Source organism: Leguminivora glycinivorella, chromosome 12 (assembly GCF_023078275.1).
Source record: "Leguminivora glycinivorella isolate SPB_JAAS2020 chromosome 12, LegGlyc_1.1, whole genome shotgun sequence".
Classification (NCBI taxonomy): Eukaryota; Metazoa; Arthropoda; class Insecta; order Lepidoptera; family Tortricidae; genus Leguminivora; species Leguminivora glycinivorella.
In genome coordinates, this window is record NC_062982.1 from 85,883 (window position 1) to 104,728 (window position 18,846).

The following is an 18,846-nucleotide window of genomic DNA, read 5'->3' on the forward strand; positions in this document are numbered from 1 at the left end:
ATGGATTCCTTCTTCCTAAATGTGTAAAAACAATTTGATTGATTTGAAATTGAAGGATGGTCTTCTAAAGGTGTTTGCCCACTACACCGTACCATATCATAACCGCGGCCGCCGCGTGTCCGCACTGTCAGTCTGTATTCTCGCCGACAGTACTCGCCGGGCCGTGCTGGGCACGCGACATTTTGATGGATACTATATACGCTCCTAGAACGGTCATGATAATATGGTATGATCTAGTGGACCTTAAGACATTTGGGTATTTTCAAAATAAAACTCTTGAATAGTAGGTATAGTTATTTAGTTGGAGGTGTGTTGGTTGAGGCGAGGCGCAGATCGGGGTGGCGCGGGTCGCGCTGCGGCGGGTGGCAGCAGAAGTCGGTGTCGAGCCCCATGCGCTCGCCGTCCGCCAGCGACTGCGGCAGCGGCCGCGCCAGCGTCTCGGGCAGCAGCAGGCTGGCCGCGCCGCCCAGCACCAGCAGCGCGCCCATCAGCACCAGCGGCAGCACCAGCTGCTCCGACCCCTGCCGCACACACACACACACAGCTCAGCCCGTATGTCTACATATAACATGGCGCAGTCGGTAGGATAGGATACGAACCTACTCGCCCAGCGGAAACCTCATGTCTAATTGCCGCCGTCAGTCCGATCGACCATTCGTATCAAGTTATATTATTACTATTGAAATACCATAGTATCAGCGATAATTAGGATTAAACAAACACAAACAAATTAATCGAAATTCAATGTTCTCGCTGGTAAAGTCTGAAAGAAACGAATGTTAATAGATATGATATTTCCAGTTTTTCTTTGAATTTATAGCCATAAAGCAATGAATGAATGAACGAAAAAAAGCCATTTCTACGAAGAAAGTAAACCAGTGTGTGATGATGATTGATCCCAGCATGTCCACTTGCGCAGCGCGGGGCTGCCAGCCGCCAGCCCCCGCCAGGCCCCGCGCGGGGCCAGCCCCCGCACTCACCAGGTAGTTGACGAGAGGGATGACGATGGGCCCCAGCATGCCGAGCACGGAGCTGGCCCCCGCCGGGCCCCGCACGGGGCCAGCCCCCGCACTCACCAGGTAGTTGACGAGAGGGATGACGATGGGCCCCAGCGTGCCGAGCACGGAGCTGGCCCCCGCCGGGCCCCGCACGGGGCCAGCCCCCGCACTCACCAGGTAGTTGACGAGAGGGATGACGATGGGCCCCAGCGTGCCGAGCACGGAGCTGGCGCCCGCCGGGCCTCGCGCGGGGCCAGCCCCCGCACTCACCAGGTAGTTGACGAGCGGGATCACGATGGGCCCCAGCGTGCCGAGCACGGAGCTGGCGCCCGCCGGGCCCCGCGCGGGGCCAGCCCCCGCACTCACCAGGTAGTTGACGAGAGGGATGACGATGGGCCCCAGCATGCCGAGCACGGAGCTGGCCCCCGCCGGGCCCCGCACGGGGCCAGCCCCCGCACTCACCAGGTAGTTGACGAGAGGGATGACGATGGGCCCCAGCGTGCCGAGCATGGAGCTGGCCCCCGGCGGGCCCCGCACGGGGCCAGCCCCCGCACTCACCAGGTAGTTGACGAGAGGGATGACGATGGGCCCCAGCGTGCCGAGCACGGAGCTGGCGCCCGCCGAGCCTCGCGCGGGGCCAGCCCCCGCACTCACCAGGTAGTTGACGAGCGGGATGACGATGGGCCCCAGCATGCCGAGCACGGAGCTGGCCCCCGCCGGGCCCCGCGCGAGGCCAGCCCCCGCACTCACCAGGTAGTTGACGAGCGGGATCACGATGGGCCCCAGCATGCCGAGCACGGAGCTGGCCCCCGCCGGGCCCCGCGCGAGGCCAGCCCCCGCACTCACCAGGTAGTTGACGAGCGGGATGATGATGGGCCCCAGCATGCCGAGCACGGAGCTGGCCCCCGCCGGGCCCCGCGCGAGGCCAGCCCCCGCACTCACCAGGTAGTTGACGAGCGGGATCACGATGGGCCCCAGCATGCCGAGCACGGAGCTGAGCGACATGCCGAGCCCGCGCACCACGGTGGGGTACAGCTCGGACGCCATCAGCGGCAGCACCACGAACGCCGACGAGATGCCCATCTTGCCCACGCAGTACAGCGCCAGCGTCACGTACTCCTCTGCAGACATATGTACACCCGAACATCTAGTCTTTATTACTGTCCAATATACACGTGTAGATAATATGCAGTTAGGTCATGTGTTTCAAAATTATTTCAGTTAACCAGTTTGAACATTGAAAAAATAAATGTATTTCCTTCCAGGTTACGAGGATACAATTAAGAAGACCACTGTGCACTGCTTTCAGGTAAAAAGGTCGCCTGGCGAGCTCGTTGTATTATTGCGGATGGGGTTCTGCAGTGGGGAATGAAACAAGCGGAAATGGCGTCGACAGCTTTATCACCCAGGCAGATGAGTGCGTGTCGACAACCCACCACGCTGGAGCAACAACGTAGGGACGGCTCTAAGTATGCGGGCCCGGGGTGGCTCGTCAACCACGAGTGACGGCCAGGAGGAGCTGTCGTGGCGTGCTACACCACAGGGAAGTGCGGCGGCCTCGGGGCCATGGTGGCGAGACACCCACCGTGCTGCACGAGGAAGGTGGTGAGGCAGGCCACGCCGCCCACCACCATGCTCATGCAGAGCGTCCAGCGGCGGCCGAGGCGCTCCATGCTGGGCCACAGGAACAGGTAGGTGGGCAGCTCCACGGCGCCCGCCAGGAAGAAGTTCAAGAACTCGTCGCCGCCCAGCACCGGCGCGTAGTACGACAGCCCCACGTACACGCTGGAACAATTACTACATTCAGCACCACACACCCAGAAAAAAGTGGTACAACTAAGCAAAGCCAATCAATGGTCTCTTTGGCCGATTTCTTTCATACAAAAATATTAAATTACCTAACTGAAGCTGGTAGTGCCCAATACCAATATGAAAACTTACGAAAATATTATATATGAGAACAATGATATAGGCCGATAGGGGTTGCCTGCATTGCAAATGGTGAATATATGAAGACGAAGAGACATCACTTCCAATAGTAACGAGATTGAAAAGAGTAAGAAAAGAATATTTAAAAGACCTGGTGTTTGGTCCTGGTGATGATGATGGTCTTCTTGCGCTGATCGCGTCGCACTGGCGCGCCTGGTGCTGGCGGTAGGTACCTGGTGTTAGTGAACCAGATGAAGGTGATGATGATGGTCTTCTTGCGCAGGTTGGGCGTGCGGAACAGGTCCATGACGCTGTACTGGCGCGTCTGGTGCTGGCTGTAGGTACCTGGTGTTGGTGAACCAGATGAAGGTGATGATGATGGTCTTCTTGCGCAGGTTGGGCGTGCGGAACAGGTCCATGACGCCGCACTGGCGCGTCTGGTGCTGGCTGTAGGTACCTGGTGTTGGTGAACCAGATGAAGGTGATGATGATGGTCTTCTTGCGCAGGTTGGGCGTGCGGAACAGGTCCATGACGCCGCACTGGCGCGTCTGGTGCTGGCTGTAGGTACCTGGTGTTGGTGAACCAGATGAAGGTGATGATGATGGTCTTCTTGCGCAGGTTGGGCGTGCGGAACAGGTCCATGACGCCGCACTGGCGCGTCTGGTGCTGGCTGTAGGTACCTGGTGTTGGTGAACCAGATGAAGGTGATGATGATGGTCTTCTTGCGCAGGTTGGGCGTGCGGAACAGGTCCATGACGCCGTACTGGCGCGTCTTCTCGCGCTGCAGTTCCTGCTGGAGCTTCTCCGACTCGTACCGCCGCCGCAGGTGCACCATATAGTTGGCCGGCAGGGACTTCTTGTTTATCCTGAAACAATGTTCACCGACGTCTCATGTTATTCTCGGAGACCTAATGACGACGTTGCAAAAGGGTTCCACCAGTAAATTACTTAATTCTATTATTTGTGTTCACAGTGAGATACTTTTAAGGAAACATCTGTATTCAAACATGTAACCAACATTTTACTGTAAGTACTTATTTTTCATGTATGTTTCTGTGTTATCTCCTTGATAAATAAATAAATTCGACTAAAAAGCAAAAATGGGGGGGTTGGAGATTATGAACCTGAATCCTGCACGCAGGATATTTTGAAAACCACGACTACTTTTTACTTTCGTCGGTTGATATTGCCTCTACTTGCTAAACAAATTGCCATAATGCACTCGTACCTATTTACTATTTATTTAATTGAGGACGCCAGTCAAAGGTCGCTAATAGGTCCCCTCTACTCAGGATGACCCTTCCGCTTAATACATAATTGTATAATGCGTTTTGAGATTCATGAGTCGGGTTGTACATCTGTATTTTTATTTGTTTAACCGGCATGAAAGTATTCGCATTAGTAGGATCTTTCAACTTTAAAAACTGTGTCTGGCTACGTGCACGAGAATTACGCCCACTACCATGTGAAATTGAAGTGGAAAATGTCAAAAAATGACATGTAAACAAACATTATATTTTAACGATTTTTCGTTAATTTTAAATAAATCGAATAACAAGAGCTACTATTTCAAGTGTAATTTAGGTAGATAGATTATAAAGACATGGATATAATACCAAAAATCAGTTTCCAGAGCATTAGTCACGGTATAAACTTCCAACCCCAGACTACAGAAAGAGTCAATAAATTGGTGCTGGCAGGGCATGTAAGGAATCTTGAAGAACATAGGAGTAATGATAGAAGTTCTACGAGCGAGTGATATGGTATTCGCTAAACCTCCGTCCCGTTAATGCCATATAAAACAAATCTAAACGTAAGTACCTAGTCATGTCCGCGGCCGCAGAAATATCCGACACGGGCCTATTCCCAGGCTAGGCCTGAATCTTTAAGCATACTCTTTTACAGTAGGAAAAATACTAACAGCATATTGAACAATACTAGGTAAACAAAGCTTAAATATAATTTATTATAATGTTTTGTTTTGACATGTCACTTACGTTTTCTTTTCACCGTAGCTATCCATTTAGTTCTTTGATCCAATTTCCAGTGTGCTCTAAGAAACGCATAGAACGTGCAATGACTATATATGCCATTATTTGTACAATTAACAACGAAACAACATTGATGCCCCATATCAAACATTACACATTGTATTATATTTTGAGTTTTGATAGATGACAACCACAATCAGTGACGATTTTGACCTCCGCAAGCACTGCGATCGCTTTGCTTACCCCCTCCATGCACTTCGCACGAAGCCATACTAAAAAAATATGTGGCACACTCTTTTGGATCTGCAAATTAGGTCACGAATAATAGCAACATCAGCAGCCAACGTGCTGTGGGTACACTCGGGGCCGCGGCGGGCTCTCACCTGGCCATGTTGCGCAGGATGACCTCGGCCTTGTCGAAGTGTCCGCGCGCCAGCAGCCAGCGCGGCGACTCGGGCATGGGCCACAGGTACAGGAAGAAGGCGAGGAAGGGCAGGCTGGTGGCCAGCGCCAGCTGCCGCCAGTCGCGCACCAGCCACACCACGCCCGCCAGCAGGATCAGCCCCGTCGAGTACGCGATGTTGGACAGGATGGTGCACAGCGTGCGGTGCTGGGGGCCCACCAGCTCGATCGCTGCACACATTACAATAGAAACCCATTCTTAAAAGTAAGCTTATTAGCTAAATGAAATAAGCTAGACGAGAGAAATGAAATAAGATAGTGTCAATTAAAGGGAAATGTGTGTGTGGGAGACTTTATGACAGGAATTTCCAAGTGTTGACCATGCAACATATGCGACTCTCGCAAGATAGTGAAGGACTGGATCTGGCGCTTGAAGACGGGGTCCGTATTGCTCGACATGTCTGGTGTAACCATAAAGGCGATCACAGTGAAGATCTAAATGTGCACCCGACGCGGAAGGCGGGCTCCAGCACGCCTGTAGACACGGGTGGCGTGACACCCAATGCTCGGGTCTACATTACCCAGCACGTAGGGCGTGGCCATGATGGCGGGCACGGTGAAGCCGACGCCGACGCGGAAGGCGGCCCACAGCGCGAAGTTGTGCGCGAAGGCCGTCGCCACGCCGAACACGCACTCGATCAGCAGGTAGATGAAGAACGCCGGCTTGCGCCCCAGCGTGTCCTGCAATACGACAAACAAATCACCATTTTCTTCAGTTTATTGTGAACATCGTGAATGGGATCCTGCCATCTAATTACCTGCAAATATCCGAAGATGTAGTTGCCGACGAGGCCGCCGACCGCCAGCAGCACCAGCCCTAGCGTCGGGTAGAAGTCCTTGCTGCACACCAGGTTCCACTGCCGAACAAACATTCTATTACGTACGGTACGAACATCAATTATGTATCTACATGTACAACGATACACATAGGTACACAAGTTACTTACATAAAAATTGCGGATTGCTTTCTTACCTAATCCGTTACTTGCATCAACGGTAGAAATTATTTCGTGTGATCTAACTACACTAGTTGTACCTAGGGCTGCCATCCGTCCGGGTTTCCCCGGATTTGTCCTAGTTTGGAGGCCGTCCGGGGGCCGTCCGGGCGGGGAGTCAAGAAGTGTCCGGGGAAAACCCGGACACTTTTCACGTAAGGAAGCACCTCATTGAATTTAAGTAGTATGAGCGAATTTGAGTTGACTGATTAACTAATATCTGTTTACATAATAAACAACCGGCCAAGTGCGACTCGGACTCGCCCACCGAGGGTTCCGTATTCGTACAAACTTTCAATGTGTACAAACTTTTCATGTTTTTTAAAAATAAATTCTGACTCGTCCGGGGTAAAAATGCGATTTACGCCAAATGTCCGGGTTTTTTTGTATCTTTGTCCGGGTTTGGCTAAATTCGAAGTGGCAGCCCTAGTTGTACCGAACAGGATGAGTTATGGGCTGTAATTCGAGGTAACGACATGGCTGGCCACCTCGGAGAATGACCCGTAGACGCTCCAGCTCTGGCTTTAGTGCTAGCCGGGAAGGACGGTTATTGGGACGGCCATACCACTGTATGGAACGTTGGCATGGGAGCCCATCTCGCTGACGACCGTGTACTTGTAGACGCTGCGGTCGTAGGCCCAGCCGTGGCTGCAGGCACGGCGCTCCGGGCTGAGGGGGCGTGGTGCACGTTGCCATGGGAACCCACCTCGCTGACGACCGTGTTCCTGTAGACGCTGCGGTCGTAGGCCCAGCCGTGGCTGCAGGCACGGCGCTCCGGGCTGAGGGGGCGTGGTGCACGTTGCCATGGGAACCCACCTCGCTGACGACCGTGTTCCTGTAGACGCTGCGGTCGTAGGCCCAGCCGTGGGTGCAGGGCACGACGCGGCGCTCCGCCCCCGGCGCGAGCGCGAGCGAGGAGTTGGGCTCGTACATGCTGCACTGCGAGTACTGCATCACGCCGTTGCGGAGCTCCATAGGGATGCTACCACGGAAATCATATCATCCTTCACACATTTCAAGAATTAGAACTAGATAACTTGATTTCGCGGTTATTGTGTCCTGATCTCAATAAATAAATAAGAATAGAAAATCTAGTCGGGATGACGATATTAAAAAGATATATTATAGTGATGCTTGATGAGCGAGAGTGAGAGAAAAATATATGGCAGAGATAAGATAAATTAACAATTTTCCCATAATTTTTAATTTTTCAGACTCCCAAGGGGAATACAGTAGAACGTTAGTAAATTAATTTCATTGAATTAGGCTACTTCTGCTATGGACGATGGCACGTAGATTTCAAAGCTGCAAACGTGGATGGAAGAAGCGCCTAAACGAATAGCTGGTGCATCGAATTAGGATAGTGACCTCATGTTCCTGTGTAGATGAGGGTCGTGGTGCGGCGGCGGCGCGCACCAGTGCGGCAGCTCGGCGGCCATGAAGAGTTGCGCGTACGCGTGGAAGCCGCACGGCAGCACGGCCGGCAGCAGCACGCCGTACACCACCAGCTGCTGGTAGCGGCCCCAGCCGCCCACCTCCTCCAGGATCGCGTCGAAGTCCATCCCACTCCTGTCTCAATGGAATTACTTCAACGTCTGCCTTACTGACTAAACACCACTACAAAAATACTGTCATTTTTCGTTACTAAAATGTTTCGCTACTATCTAAACGTGGTTTTACGCGTTTAGAAATAGAAGACGCGGTTTTCTGTGACACGAAACTCAAAACAGCAAGTGTCTTTTCTCTTTTAATTCAAGAAATCTGCAATAAAAGATTACTATGGTGCGTAAAACAGACTAACGAACACTTGTCCTGTACCAGCGGTCGCGTCCGTCCCGGACCCGACCGAGCGAGCAGTGATAGTCGGTTGCCTGCGACCTGCGACCGACGGTCGGCGCGCGCAGGCCACTTCAGCCGCCCTAACGCCGCTGCCGTTCATGCACAGGGGGATGCTAACCGTACTGTGCCTACTAATTCAAACAATTTCACCAGTTGGTTACCGCAGTTTATAAGTTTTTTAAAAGTCAAAAAATGTTGAAATTTTTATTTACTTAAGTTCGAAGCGTCTATTGATTCTTAATGAGTGGCTTTTAACAACTAAAATATTCTTTGGCTAGCCGTTTAAAAAAGAATATGAAGTAAAAACAAATTGGTACTCCCTTGGAAAACAATAATTTCGTGCATGACCTTTTTACGGTCAAAATGTGTTTACTGTTTGCTAATAGACTAAGAGCCTTGGGCCGCCAGACCTTCCTCAAATTCTCAAGGATGAAACTTTGGGATAATATAGAGTTAATTCGTATCGACGTTTACCGTCTGCATATTTTCTAGTACGGCCCATCGGCCATTTTTTGTGTGTGTGTGGATTGAGTGAGCACCTTCCGAAAATAAAAAAAAATATGCTGATCATTTAGTAAAAGTTCTAAAACAATTGTAAAACGAATCTCTGAATTTGTAAAAAGATAAATCAAAAGATACAGCCATTAACATGTGCTCACTCAGTTCTCACAAACTACCAACGAAAACAGTGAATATATTCATTTAACATATAATATTTATATACTAACATTTAGTAAAAAATAGGCCAACCTACCTCTATAAATATTAGATCACCTAGTGACGTATTAAATTTTTTACAAATAGTTTCTTATGCTCACTCAATCCACACACTTTTGAAAAGCCGAATTTTGATGAAAAACATAAGATTTAGACCGCTATTATATGTGTATAGTTTAGTAAAAGTGAAATGGGAATTTGTAAAATACAAAACGAACCACTAACGTGTCAGGTTTTTTTATAATAAATTTTTGTAAGTGCTCACTCAGTCCACACGTTTTGAGAAAGTTAAAAATGTAAATATCTTACGATTTGTAGCACCTAAGACACTCGAAAGTACTTCAACATTTAGTAAAAATTTTTACTAAATATCCACCATCTAATATTTTATATTCGTTGTCTGGTTTTAAAGATATTCAGACATAACTTTTCTCATACAAATTTATCAAGTAGGGTGACCACACTATGTCGGCTCCTGATTTTCCCCACCTTCCCATTGTCATATTGAGACAAAAAACGACTCTAACTTTCCTCATTTTCTCAAGCCTGATTTTGATATATGATACACAGGGAACTATAACTAGACCGTTTCTAAGCAGCCAGACGACGAACTTAAACCCGGTGAAAAGATAATAAATATAAATAAGAGAAAAGTAATTTCAGTGTTTTCCATAATTGCATTTATAAAGTGTACAAGAGATAAAATGAAACTACTAATCATACAAGCTTTCATTCCCTTTTTAACCCTGTTAGGGAATGTAAATTGAAAATAGCTGAAATTACTTTTTTTAACCGTCGCCTCATATCTCTCAAGAAGGACGGTTATCAAGTCGTCTGTATGTTTTTTTTCCCCTCACTAGCTCGGAAACACGTGTTTTGTCCTTTAATACCAGCGGGTAAAAACGCATTTTATCCACTAGTGGGTAAAGTAATTTGACCTTGAATAAAGTCAAATTAACTGCTTTAAAATTGATAAAAGTAGGTGAATCTAGTAATAAAGATGATTTACCACCTGTGGAACTACTGGAAGCAGTGATAAACGCATTTTTTGCGTCATAGTTTCCTCGCTATAGTGAGGGGAAAAGTTTTGTGTTATATAACAAATAACTATTTTTTTTTTTAATGTTTGTTCCTCGATATCTCCGTCGTTACTGGACCGATTTTGAAATTTTTTTTTGATTGAATGTATATGCATACAGATTGGTCCCATTTTTCTCAGAACCCAGTTCTGATGATGGGATCCTGGAGAAATCGAGGGAACTCCTCGAATCTGAAAGGCATACATATGGTGATTTTTGTGTTTTTAAAGGAACAGCATGCATTTAGGTACGGAACAGTGACATTTGGTGCAGTGGAACTGCTGATGATGGCCAGAACCAAACTCCTCAAATCTGAACGGCACGCTTATAGTGACTTTGCCATTTTTATAAGAACAGCATGCGCTTACGTCTAGAACAGTGACATTTGGTGCAGTGGAACTGCTGATGATAGTCAGAACCGAACTCCTCAAATCTGAACGGCACACTCATAGTGACTGGTATTTTTGTAAGAAAAGCATGCATTTACTTAAGTTCAGAACAGTGACATTTAGTCAAAGTTTGTCAAGCTTCGATTTCTTATAATATACCTAATAAAAATCAGCCTTGAGAATTTAAGGAAAGTTAGCACTTTTTTTTTCACCTTCAGCACTTGATAGCAAAAAAATGGCCGATGGGCCGAACTAGAAAATATGCAGACGGTAAACGTCGATACGAACTCTACATTATTCCAAAGTTTCATCCTTGAGAATTTGAGGAAGGTCTGGCGGCCCTGGACTCTCAGTCCAAGGTACTTAAAATAATATAGTCTTTTGCATTTTTCCAGCCGCTCATATGGCGTAAATATGTTTCAGCAAGTCTCTGTCCTCTTCTCGGACACCCTCTAGCAGGCTCGCGCACGCGCACAGCCGCTCCCGCGCCGGCGCCTCGCCCCCGCGGCGCGCGCGCAATTATCCCATCAGCGCAGACAATTCGATTAGTGCATAATTGCTGCGCTAACAAGGTCGCTAGGGGTTCGCAACAGTACACGGACACACTATAAATAAATAAATAAATATTATAGGACATTCTTACACAGATTGACTGAGGCCCACGGTAAGCTCAAGAAGGCTTGTGCTATGGGTACTCAGACAACGATATATATAATAAATACTTATATACATAGAAAACATCCATGACTCAGGAACAAATATCTGTGCTCATCACACAAATAAATGCCCTTACCGGGATTCGAACCCGGGACCGCGGCGCAGCAGGCAGGGTCACTGTCACTACCGACTGCGCCAGACCGGTCGTCAAAAAGGTACATTGCTGCCTTTTACATAATACATTACGCTTTTCTCATAAAATGCTTGATTTCAACTTTCAAAATGTTAGTTATATAAATGTACGAGTATTAGCAGTAGCACCTACCTAGTCTACCTACATACATAGATACATACATACAGAAATATCGTTGAAGCCTTGTAATTAGGGCCGCACGGGCAGGAAGCCAGAGTGGGGCAGCGCGGGCTCTGTCAGGGTCAGATTTCGTACACGTTCCCATTCAGCAATTACCTACTCCTGCTGACGGCCATGGGGCAGGCCTTATCCTCGCTGTATTTAGAGGGTAAGGGGGTGGGTAAATTGGGGTGTAATCGACATCATAGATTTTTTTTTATAAATATTATAGGATATTCTTACACAGATCGACTGAGGCCCACGGTAAGCTCAAGAAGGCTTGTGTTGTGGGTACTCAGACAACGATATATATAATATAGAAATACTTATATACATAGAAAACATCCATGACTCAGGAACAAATATCTGTGCTCCTCACACAAATAAATGCCCTTACCGGGATTCGAACCCGGGACCGCGGCGGCGCAGCAGGCAGGGTCACTACCGACTGCGCCAGACCGGCCCATACAACCATTTCGGTCGCAAAATCTTCAAATCAGTAACTAACTGTCAAATGTGACATAACGCGTGGTAACGTCGTGCAAACAATGCGACCGTATTGATACAATAACAAAATGTAGTCGGCGTGTGCACTTGTTACGGTAGCAAAATGTGTACGAATCTGTGGCTGTCAATGTCACTGTCAGAACGATTTTTAACGACACTTTATTAGTCGACGTATGCACACATAACGGTAACAACAAGTGGACGAATTTGTAGCTGTCATTGTCACTGTCAGAACGGTTTCTGACAGTGACATTGACAGAATTTATACACACATGTGTTGGTCTGATTACCGAACTGCTCCTAAACCACTGTAACCGCAAATGACAATCTGAAATACGAAGGTTTCTCAAACTGTCTTGTGAAGTTGTGGACTGGTTGCTTTGAATCATTTAAATATGAGCGAATTAAATAATAATAAACAACGACGACCATTTAAGCACTCTTCGACATTTTATAGAAATGTGGGAAAGTTAAGAAAAGTGCAGAATGATTATACAAATAGATAAGCACTTTATAGTTACTTAATGTATTAAATATATAATTTTTAATTCTTATTGATAAAAATGATGTGTAGTGTTGCTTTACACAATAAAAGTAGGTATCAAATAGAGTATTTACTGTGATATTAATAGAATTTCTGTTGCGCAATGATAGTTTTTTTCAGTACAGATGCTGCTTTTTTTTAACGCAGTAGTACGAGCAAATCAAGCAATGATTCATTTCTTGTCTGGTCGAAACTCTTGGCTTAGATTTAGGTACTGAAAATCGTCGTACGATACTCGTGCGAAAAGGACATTCACAACTCGTGTCGATTTAAAACACTCCCTTCGTTCGTGTATTAATTTATCGCTACTCGTATCGATTTTCCTCTTTTCCGCACTCGTATCTACAAGTATTTTGTTTGGGTTACAAAAAAAAACACATTATTTACTCTACTACGTTTTATTTATGTCTCTTTAACATTACAAATTTGTGGACACTTATCTCTACAAAAATCTTGACAAAAAAAGTACAGATCGTTGAAATTAATGTTGATAGTAATATTAATGACGACTACTTCAACAAGTGTCAATTGTGAAATGCCGCAAAATACTAGTTGCTCTATAGAAGACCATAATAATATGATCCCCGATCCTTTACAACCCAGCAGCTCGGTACGCACGTTACAATTTTTTTTTAATCTTCTTTAGTGAGGACAACTGAGTACGACGGCATATTTAATTGTTTATAAAGTTTGAGGATACCTGAAAAAAATGAATACAAGAAGCCATTTTGTAAATCCAATAAATATTCACTGCTTTCGGTCACGCGTGTACGCTGCGACCATTTTGCGACCGTTTGTTGACCGTTTGGCGACTGTTTTTTACATGGAATATTACCCAGTCTTAATCCATATTTTAACAACTTTATTGGTTTTCTAGGCATTATTTTTATTATTTCAGTATAGTATATGCACCGGAGCACTAAAACTTCACCAAACTACGCAAACACCGAGTAGTCATATAATATTATTACTGGTTAAACTGAGGTAAATTGATGGCGCGTTGATAAATTTAGACTTATTTTATGAAATCACTCGAGCAATTTAATTGGCCATGGTAATTAGCCCACATTATATTACAAATGCAAACAATATTTAACTTTAACAAATTCTTACGCCATTACATTTTAATGTCAAATGATTTTATTTCTTTTTTACTTTGACGTCTCTGACAGTCGCCATTTGAAAAGAATGAAATGAACGAATGATTTTGGGAAAGTAGTCGCCAAACGGTAACAATGTGTGCACGCGTAGTGCACACTTCTGTCACTTCTGTGACCATTTGTGCCTGTTACCAATCGTCCCCATTTGGGTCGCCTCGACTAAACGTCGACCGTACTGCGACTAAGCATTGAGACCCGAAGACCTGTGTGTACACAAAATAGGACGATTTGCGTAGGAACGGCGACCGATTATAGTTATATGGGGGTCGTCATAGATAGAATTAAGCTAGGAACATACTACGCGGACGTCCGTCGTAAATCGACCGCGGACGGGGATCTGGACAATGAATATACACGTGACCGTGCAAACTATCGGTCGACGGACGTGGACGTGGCCTTGAGCGCATGGACGTCCGATCGAAATCTGGCTCGCTGGATGTTTTGTGACCGTGCACACTGATCGGTCGACGCGGTCGCGGTCGATTTACGACGGACGTCCGCGTAGTATATGTTCCTAGCTTAAGGGAGCGTTTACATATTGAAAGACACCGAACAATGAACAAAATAATAGACGAGGGAAATATAACTCAATATGTTGACTCAAATCATTTCATTAATTAGGTACGACTTGTTTTCTTTTACATATAAAACGTCACTTAAAATAATCAAGGCTCGTTGTTGTATAAGTAGTATACCACAGACATTAGGATTCCAGAACTGGACGAGCTCTGGGAGTTTGACACGAATGTGTCTACGGTGGGTTTAGATGGCGTGGCTCATCCTGCGGTACCACTCGGGGTCGGAGGCGGCGGCGGGGCGGCCGCCGGCGTGGTGGTAGTGGAACTCGCAGGTGCCGCGGCCCGGGACGCCGTTCACCGCGTACCGGCAGAAGCGCTCCTGCATGCGCGCCTCCCACTCCGCCGACACGTAGTGCGTCGCCTCGTGCTCCACCTGCACCTGCAAGAGGACGGTGGCGGTGGCGGTGGCCCATCATAATATCGATAGCTACTTAATTACCCTGGAATAGGTTTGGACCATTTGAACCGCTGTCACTATTGTATAGGAATCGTAATAAAATTCTCTAATGTGTGAAAACCAATGAACAATTTGTGAACGAGTGACTGCAAAAATTATCAAACCCAATAACATACATAATTTGGACTTCTTTAACACATTCAGCTAGTGCCGAAAACCTGACCATCGGGTATTTTATGATTTAGTTCCTAGGCCAGACTCAGGACCGTGGCATTACAGAATCTGTGTTTTGGCTGTGTGTGTGGCAAATAATGTTTAATCTTTCATCCGGAAGAGCATGAGCTGAGATGATCAAATAACTGAAACTAGCAAGATGAATGTTGGAAATGGGCAGTATTACCTGCACGTAGTAGTCCTGGTCCCCGGCCCGGAAGCTGAAGCCGTAGTCGCGGGGCGGCGTGCCGGCCTCGCCGTGCTGCCACAGCTGCAGGCCCACGCCGCGCGCCGCCGCCACGCGCCCGTCCGCCAGCCGCACCACGCCCAGCTCGAAACTGAACCGCAACATCGATCAGTCGGGCCCACATTAGGTACTAGTGGCGGAACATAACTTTAGCGCTGAGTGAAATGTGGAGGGGATAGCTGCGCATGGGCACGCGTCCCCTTCACCCCCTGTAACCTCCTGAGAGACCTGTTTTTTACTTCTGCGCAATAACTGTCAGGCCACTTGTACTTTCGAGGGTACAAAGCTTAAACACTATAAATTCAATCGAGATCGAGACGGTGCTGAAAGTCTTAATGAATCATTAACACTACAACACCCAAACTTAGCCAAACCAAATGTAAGTTTATATAGGTAGTAAAGGTAGTTGTCAACTGGTCGTAATGTTGTGTAGGTGACGTACTGTGTGGCGGTGGAGGGCTGGCACACGACGCCGACGCTGGCGCTAGAGCCGTCGGCCAGGAAGATGTGGTGGAAGGCGTAGCGGCGCATGAGCGCCCAGTCGCGCCGCGCGCCGTAGCTGTGGTCGCGGAACGACGGCAGCGAGAACTGCAGCGTCTCGCCGCCCAGCGTCGCCGAGCAGCGCAGGGTTCCGAACTGCTCGTAGTGGGACTGGTGCGCTCTGTCAACAGTGGTTAGGTGTGAAACAATACCTATAGAGGACAGGACATCGGTCAGTATATCGACATGTGGAAGAGGGGTTAAAGTTAATCTGAGCTGTCTGAGGGTGCGCACTGCGAGATATAGGTAGCAGTGGCGGGGCGTTGATACAACTCGATTCCTTACGGGTTCCCTAAAATTCTCCAGTATCTGTAGAAGTTCATACAAAACAGATCCCGAAAACCCCTCCGGCCTTATCAACGAAAACTTTCACGCCACGCCACTGATAGGTAGGCCAAATTTCCTCATGCAGAGGCTTCGGCTGTGGAACGAACTCCCTACTGAAGTTATCTCGAGATTTTACACTATGGGGGTCTTCAAAAAAGGAGTATAGGCTTTTAAAGGATGAAACATATGGCACGACTGCTGTTTTATAACAAACAATTGTATGCTTCTAGTTCTTACTTCTTCAGTCCGTCGAAGTACTGCCTGGTCCAGGGCTCGCGCGCGATGGAGCGGATGACGGCGGGCGCGTGCAGCTCGCAGTCGAAGTCGAAGTGCCTGCTGTTGGCCGTCCACTCGCCCGTGAACGTCACCTCCACTTCCACAGTCGGGTCCCGCTGGTACCTTTACAAGAAGGCATCAACATAGGTTTAGGTGTTTCTGTTTCGGCTCACGCAAACAGATTGATTGGGTCCTCATCCTCACCTCATCTTGCCCTGGTAGTGTAGCGTCCACCGCCGCATGGGCTCGGCGGGCGCGATGCGGATGCCCTCGGCGCCGAACTCGCCGCTGCGCGCGCCGAACAGCACCGTGTCCGGCAGCTTGCTGCTGCACAGCAAACCCTTGCCCGGCAGCTGGAATAGCAGAACAGCAGTAGATAACATCACGCTCTCAAGTGCAGGAACAAAGGTAATACAGCCTTGACACTATCAGGTCGAAAAAGATATTACGCGAACAATGATATTTTATTAGTATGTTAGAGATGACTGATGAGGCCGTACCCCGAGGTAGAAGAGGCCGTTGCACATGCCGAGCGGGCGGCGCTCGCAGCCCATCATGACGTAGGTGCCCTCCTGCTCGGGCGCGCCGGCGCCGTCCGCCGCGATGAAGAACACCGCGTCGAAAGCCTGCGACACAACACACCGCTATTACAAGAGCAGGAATGCTACCTCACCTGCGAGATGGGTACAACAGTACATTTCCAAGAGTACAAGGTTTTTACTATACATGTTAAACCCCAAGCCTGATGATACCGCATGAGCGTCTTACAGTATACAGTGGTAGGCGACCGGTAGCTTAGGCTGGCGTCATGTCAATGATATGGGCGGGGGTGGTATGCGTTATGCATTTCCCATCTTTAAAAAAGGTTACCTTGGCATCGTCACTGAGGGGCTGTGCGCGGTCCATGAGTGCTGGGTCGGAGATGGCACGCACGCCCTGCCCAGCGCGCCCGCCGGCGCCTCGGAAGCGGATGGCATACTGCAAAAAAGGAATAATATTTCAAAGGGGCAAAGTTGTTGTTAAATCGCCTAGCCACTTAAGCTTATATAAGACATACCAGAGCTAGCAAAGAATTTCAACACTACTTTGCATACGCCATCAGAATCCCCAATGCACCGTAGCAACGCACGCACAATGGCATACAAATAGTGTGTACATGTATGATTGTTATAAAGTATACTGACCTTCCTAAAGTAGTAGATGGCGGCGAACACAACATACTTCAGATAGTACCACTTGCCGGGGCGCGTGTAGACGCCGAAGAGCGGCGCGGGGTCCTTCCTCCTCGCGACGAGCGCCAGCAGCGCCAGCGCCAGCGCCGCGCCGCGCCGCACAACACCAAGCTCCACGCCATCACTGCAGGCAGACCACCGAATGACCCCAGCTATAATCGCTCGCCCGCCGGTGATAACGTGGAGCCAAAATCACAGGTGGCTGATAAGCGATACTGTATTTTAATCTAATAAAGCGATAATTATGATACGCAGTTATTTAATAATTTATTAGGACATTTACGACTGAGTTCATTCTTGTACCGATATGTATGTGTGGGGCTGTGGGCGAATAAGTAACAGATCAAATTAGTCCACAACTCGTGATTTGACGATATTTTTTGTTTAAATCATAGTCATTTATTTTAAATATTATTTGAGGGTTGTTTTTGCTGCAGAGGTTACAATAATAAGAATATGGTATATCATAACATTCATAAATCATCCTGAATTACACAGACATAAAATACTATTGTATTAAAGGCCAGCAACGCACTTACAAATCTTACAATACAGTGTACAACGGCTGACCATCAGACGGTCCGTCTGCTCGTTTGCCTCCTGGGTCATTTCTCCTTTTGAGGGTTTTTTGTTATACACCGTGTTTCCGGTATCACTCAAAACCTCAGACACCCCAACTGATTTTTATTTTTTTAAACGTATCTACAATGTTCATTTTTTAATCTGATGATTATTATTTTTTTAAATTGAATTTTTAATTTTCTGTGCAGCTCTACTTGGCTTTTAACTCTACACTCAATAAAATAATTGCTAGCTACCATCATAAACCTTCAAACTGTTTAATCGTGTATGTTACTGCAACGACATAAGGTTTACCAATAGACAGCTATGTCACTGTAAAGCACTTTAACCTGTGTCACAGTAAACTTCAAATTGGACAGGTGACGCAGTAAGCAAATTTAAACCTAACATTCAAAATGACAAGGTTGTAATTAGGTACGAGTTCAATTTGTTATGACTTATGATAATAGCGGAAAAAACAATCGTCCAAGTAACCAGCCATACCCTTAAATACTGAAAAAGGTATACAACCTCTAACAATATGATATGCACAATGTTGTATTACGAACTTGTAGAATGGGCACGTAAACAATAACTATTAATACAAATTAAAACAAAAAATATTACCCCCATCAAGATATAGCTCAATCGATTCTACTCTCGATTCTGAACAAACAGTTTTCAGGTTTTTAGTGTTAAGTGAAACACGGTGTATATTATCCTCTATTACACAGGTCTTACATTTGGTTTTGAATAATTCAAATAAATTATTACATGGCGCATTAAAGACTACTCTTAAATCCGTCGTCGTCTCGCTATTTTTGCGAATAACGCGATGGTGAGGGATGGGATGGG

General features: G+C 47.0%; 2 protein-coding genes across 2 annotated transcripts; both read right to left on the reverse strand.

Moving 5' to 3' along the window:
• Positions 1 to 287: 287 nt before the first annotated feature.
• LOC125232194 (beta-alanine transporter) lies at positions 288 to 8,698 on the reverse strand. The gene is made up of 9 exons (XM_048137829.1): positions 7,745 to 8,698; positions 7,193 to 7,358; positions 6,140 to 6,238; positions 5,903 to 6,062; positions 5,303 to 5,552; positions 3,609 to 3,794; positions 2,584 to 2,783; positions 1,941 to 2,119; positions 288 to 521 (listed from the first exon to the last, which is right to left on the reverse strand). Exons 1-9 carry the CDS (start codon positions 7,936 to 7,938, stop codon positions 294 to 296), a joined length of 1,662 nt encoding a protein of 553 aa, XP_047993786.1. The 5' UTR covers positions 7,939 to 8,698; the 3' UTR covers positions 288 to 293.
• Positions 8,699 to 14,215: 5,517 nt separating this feature from the next.
• LOC125231937 lies at positions 14,216 to 18,039 on the reverse strand. The gene is made up of 9 exons (XM_048137546.1): positions 18,001 to 18,039; positions 17,383 to 17,610; positions 17,069 to 17,176; positions 16,699 to 16,824; positions 16,403 to 16,551; positions 16,160 to 16,321; positions 15,498 to 15,716; positions 14,996 to 15,146; positions 14,216 to 14,577 (listed from the first exon to the last, which is right to left on the reverse strand). The coding sequence occupies exons 1-9, from the start codon at positions 18,037 to 18,039 to the stop codon at positions 14,383 to 14,385; spliced, it is 1,377 nt and encodes a 458-aa protein (XP_047993503.1). The 3' UTR covers positions 14,216 to 14,382.
• Positions 18,040 to 18,846: the final 807 nt, after the last annotated feature.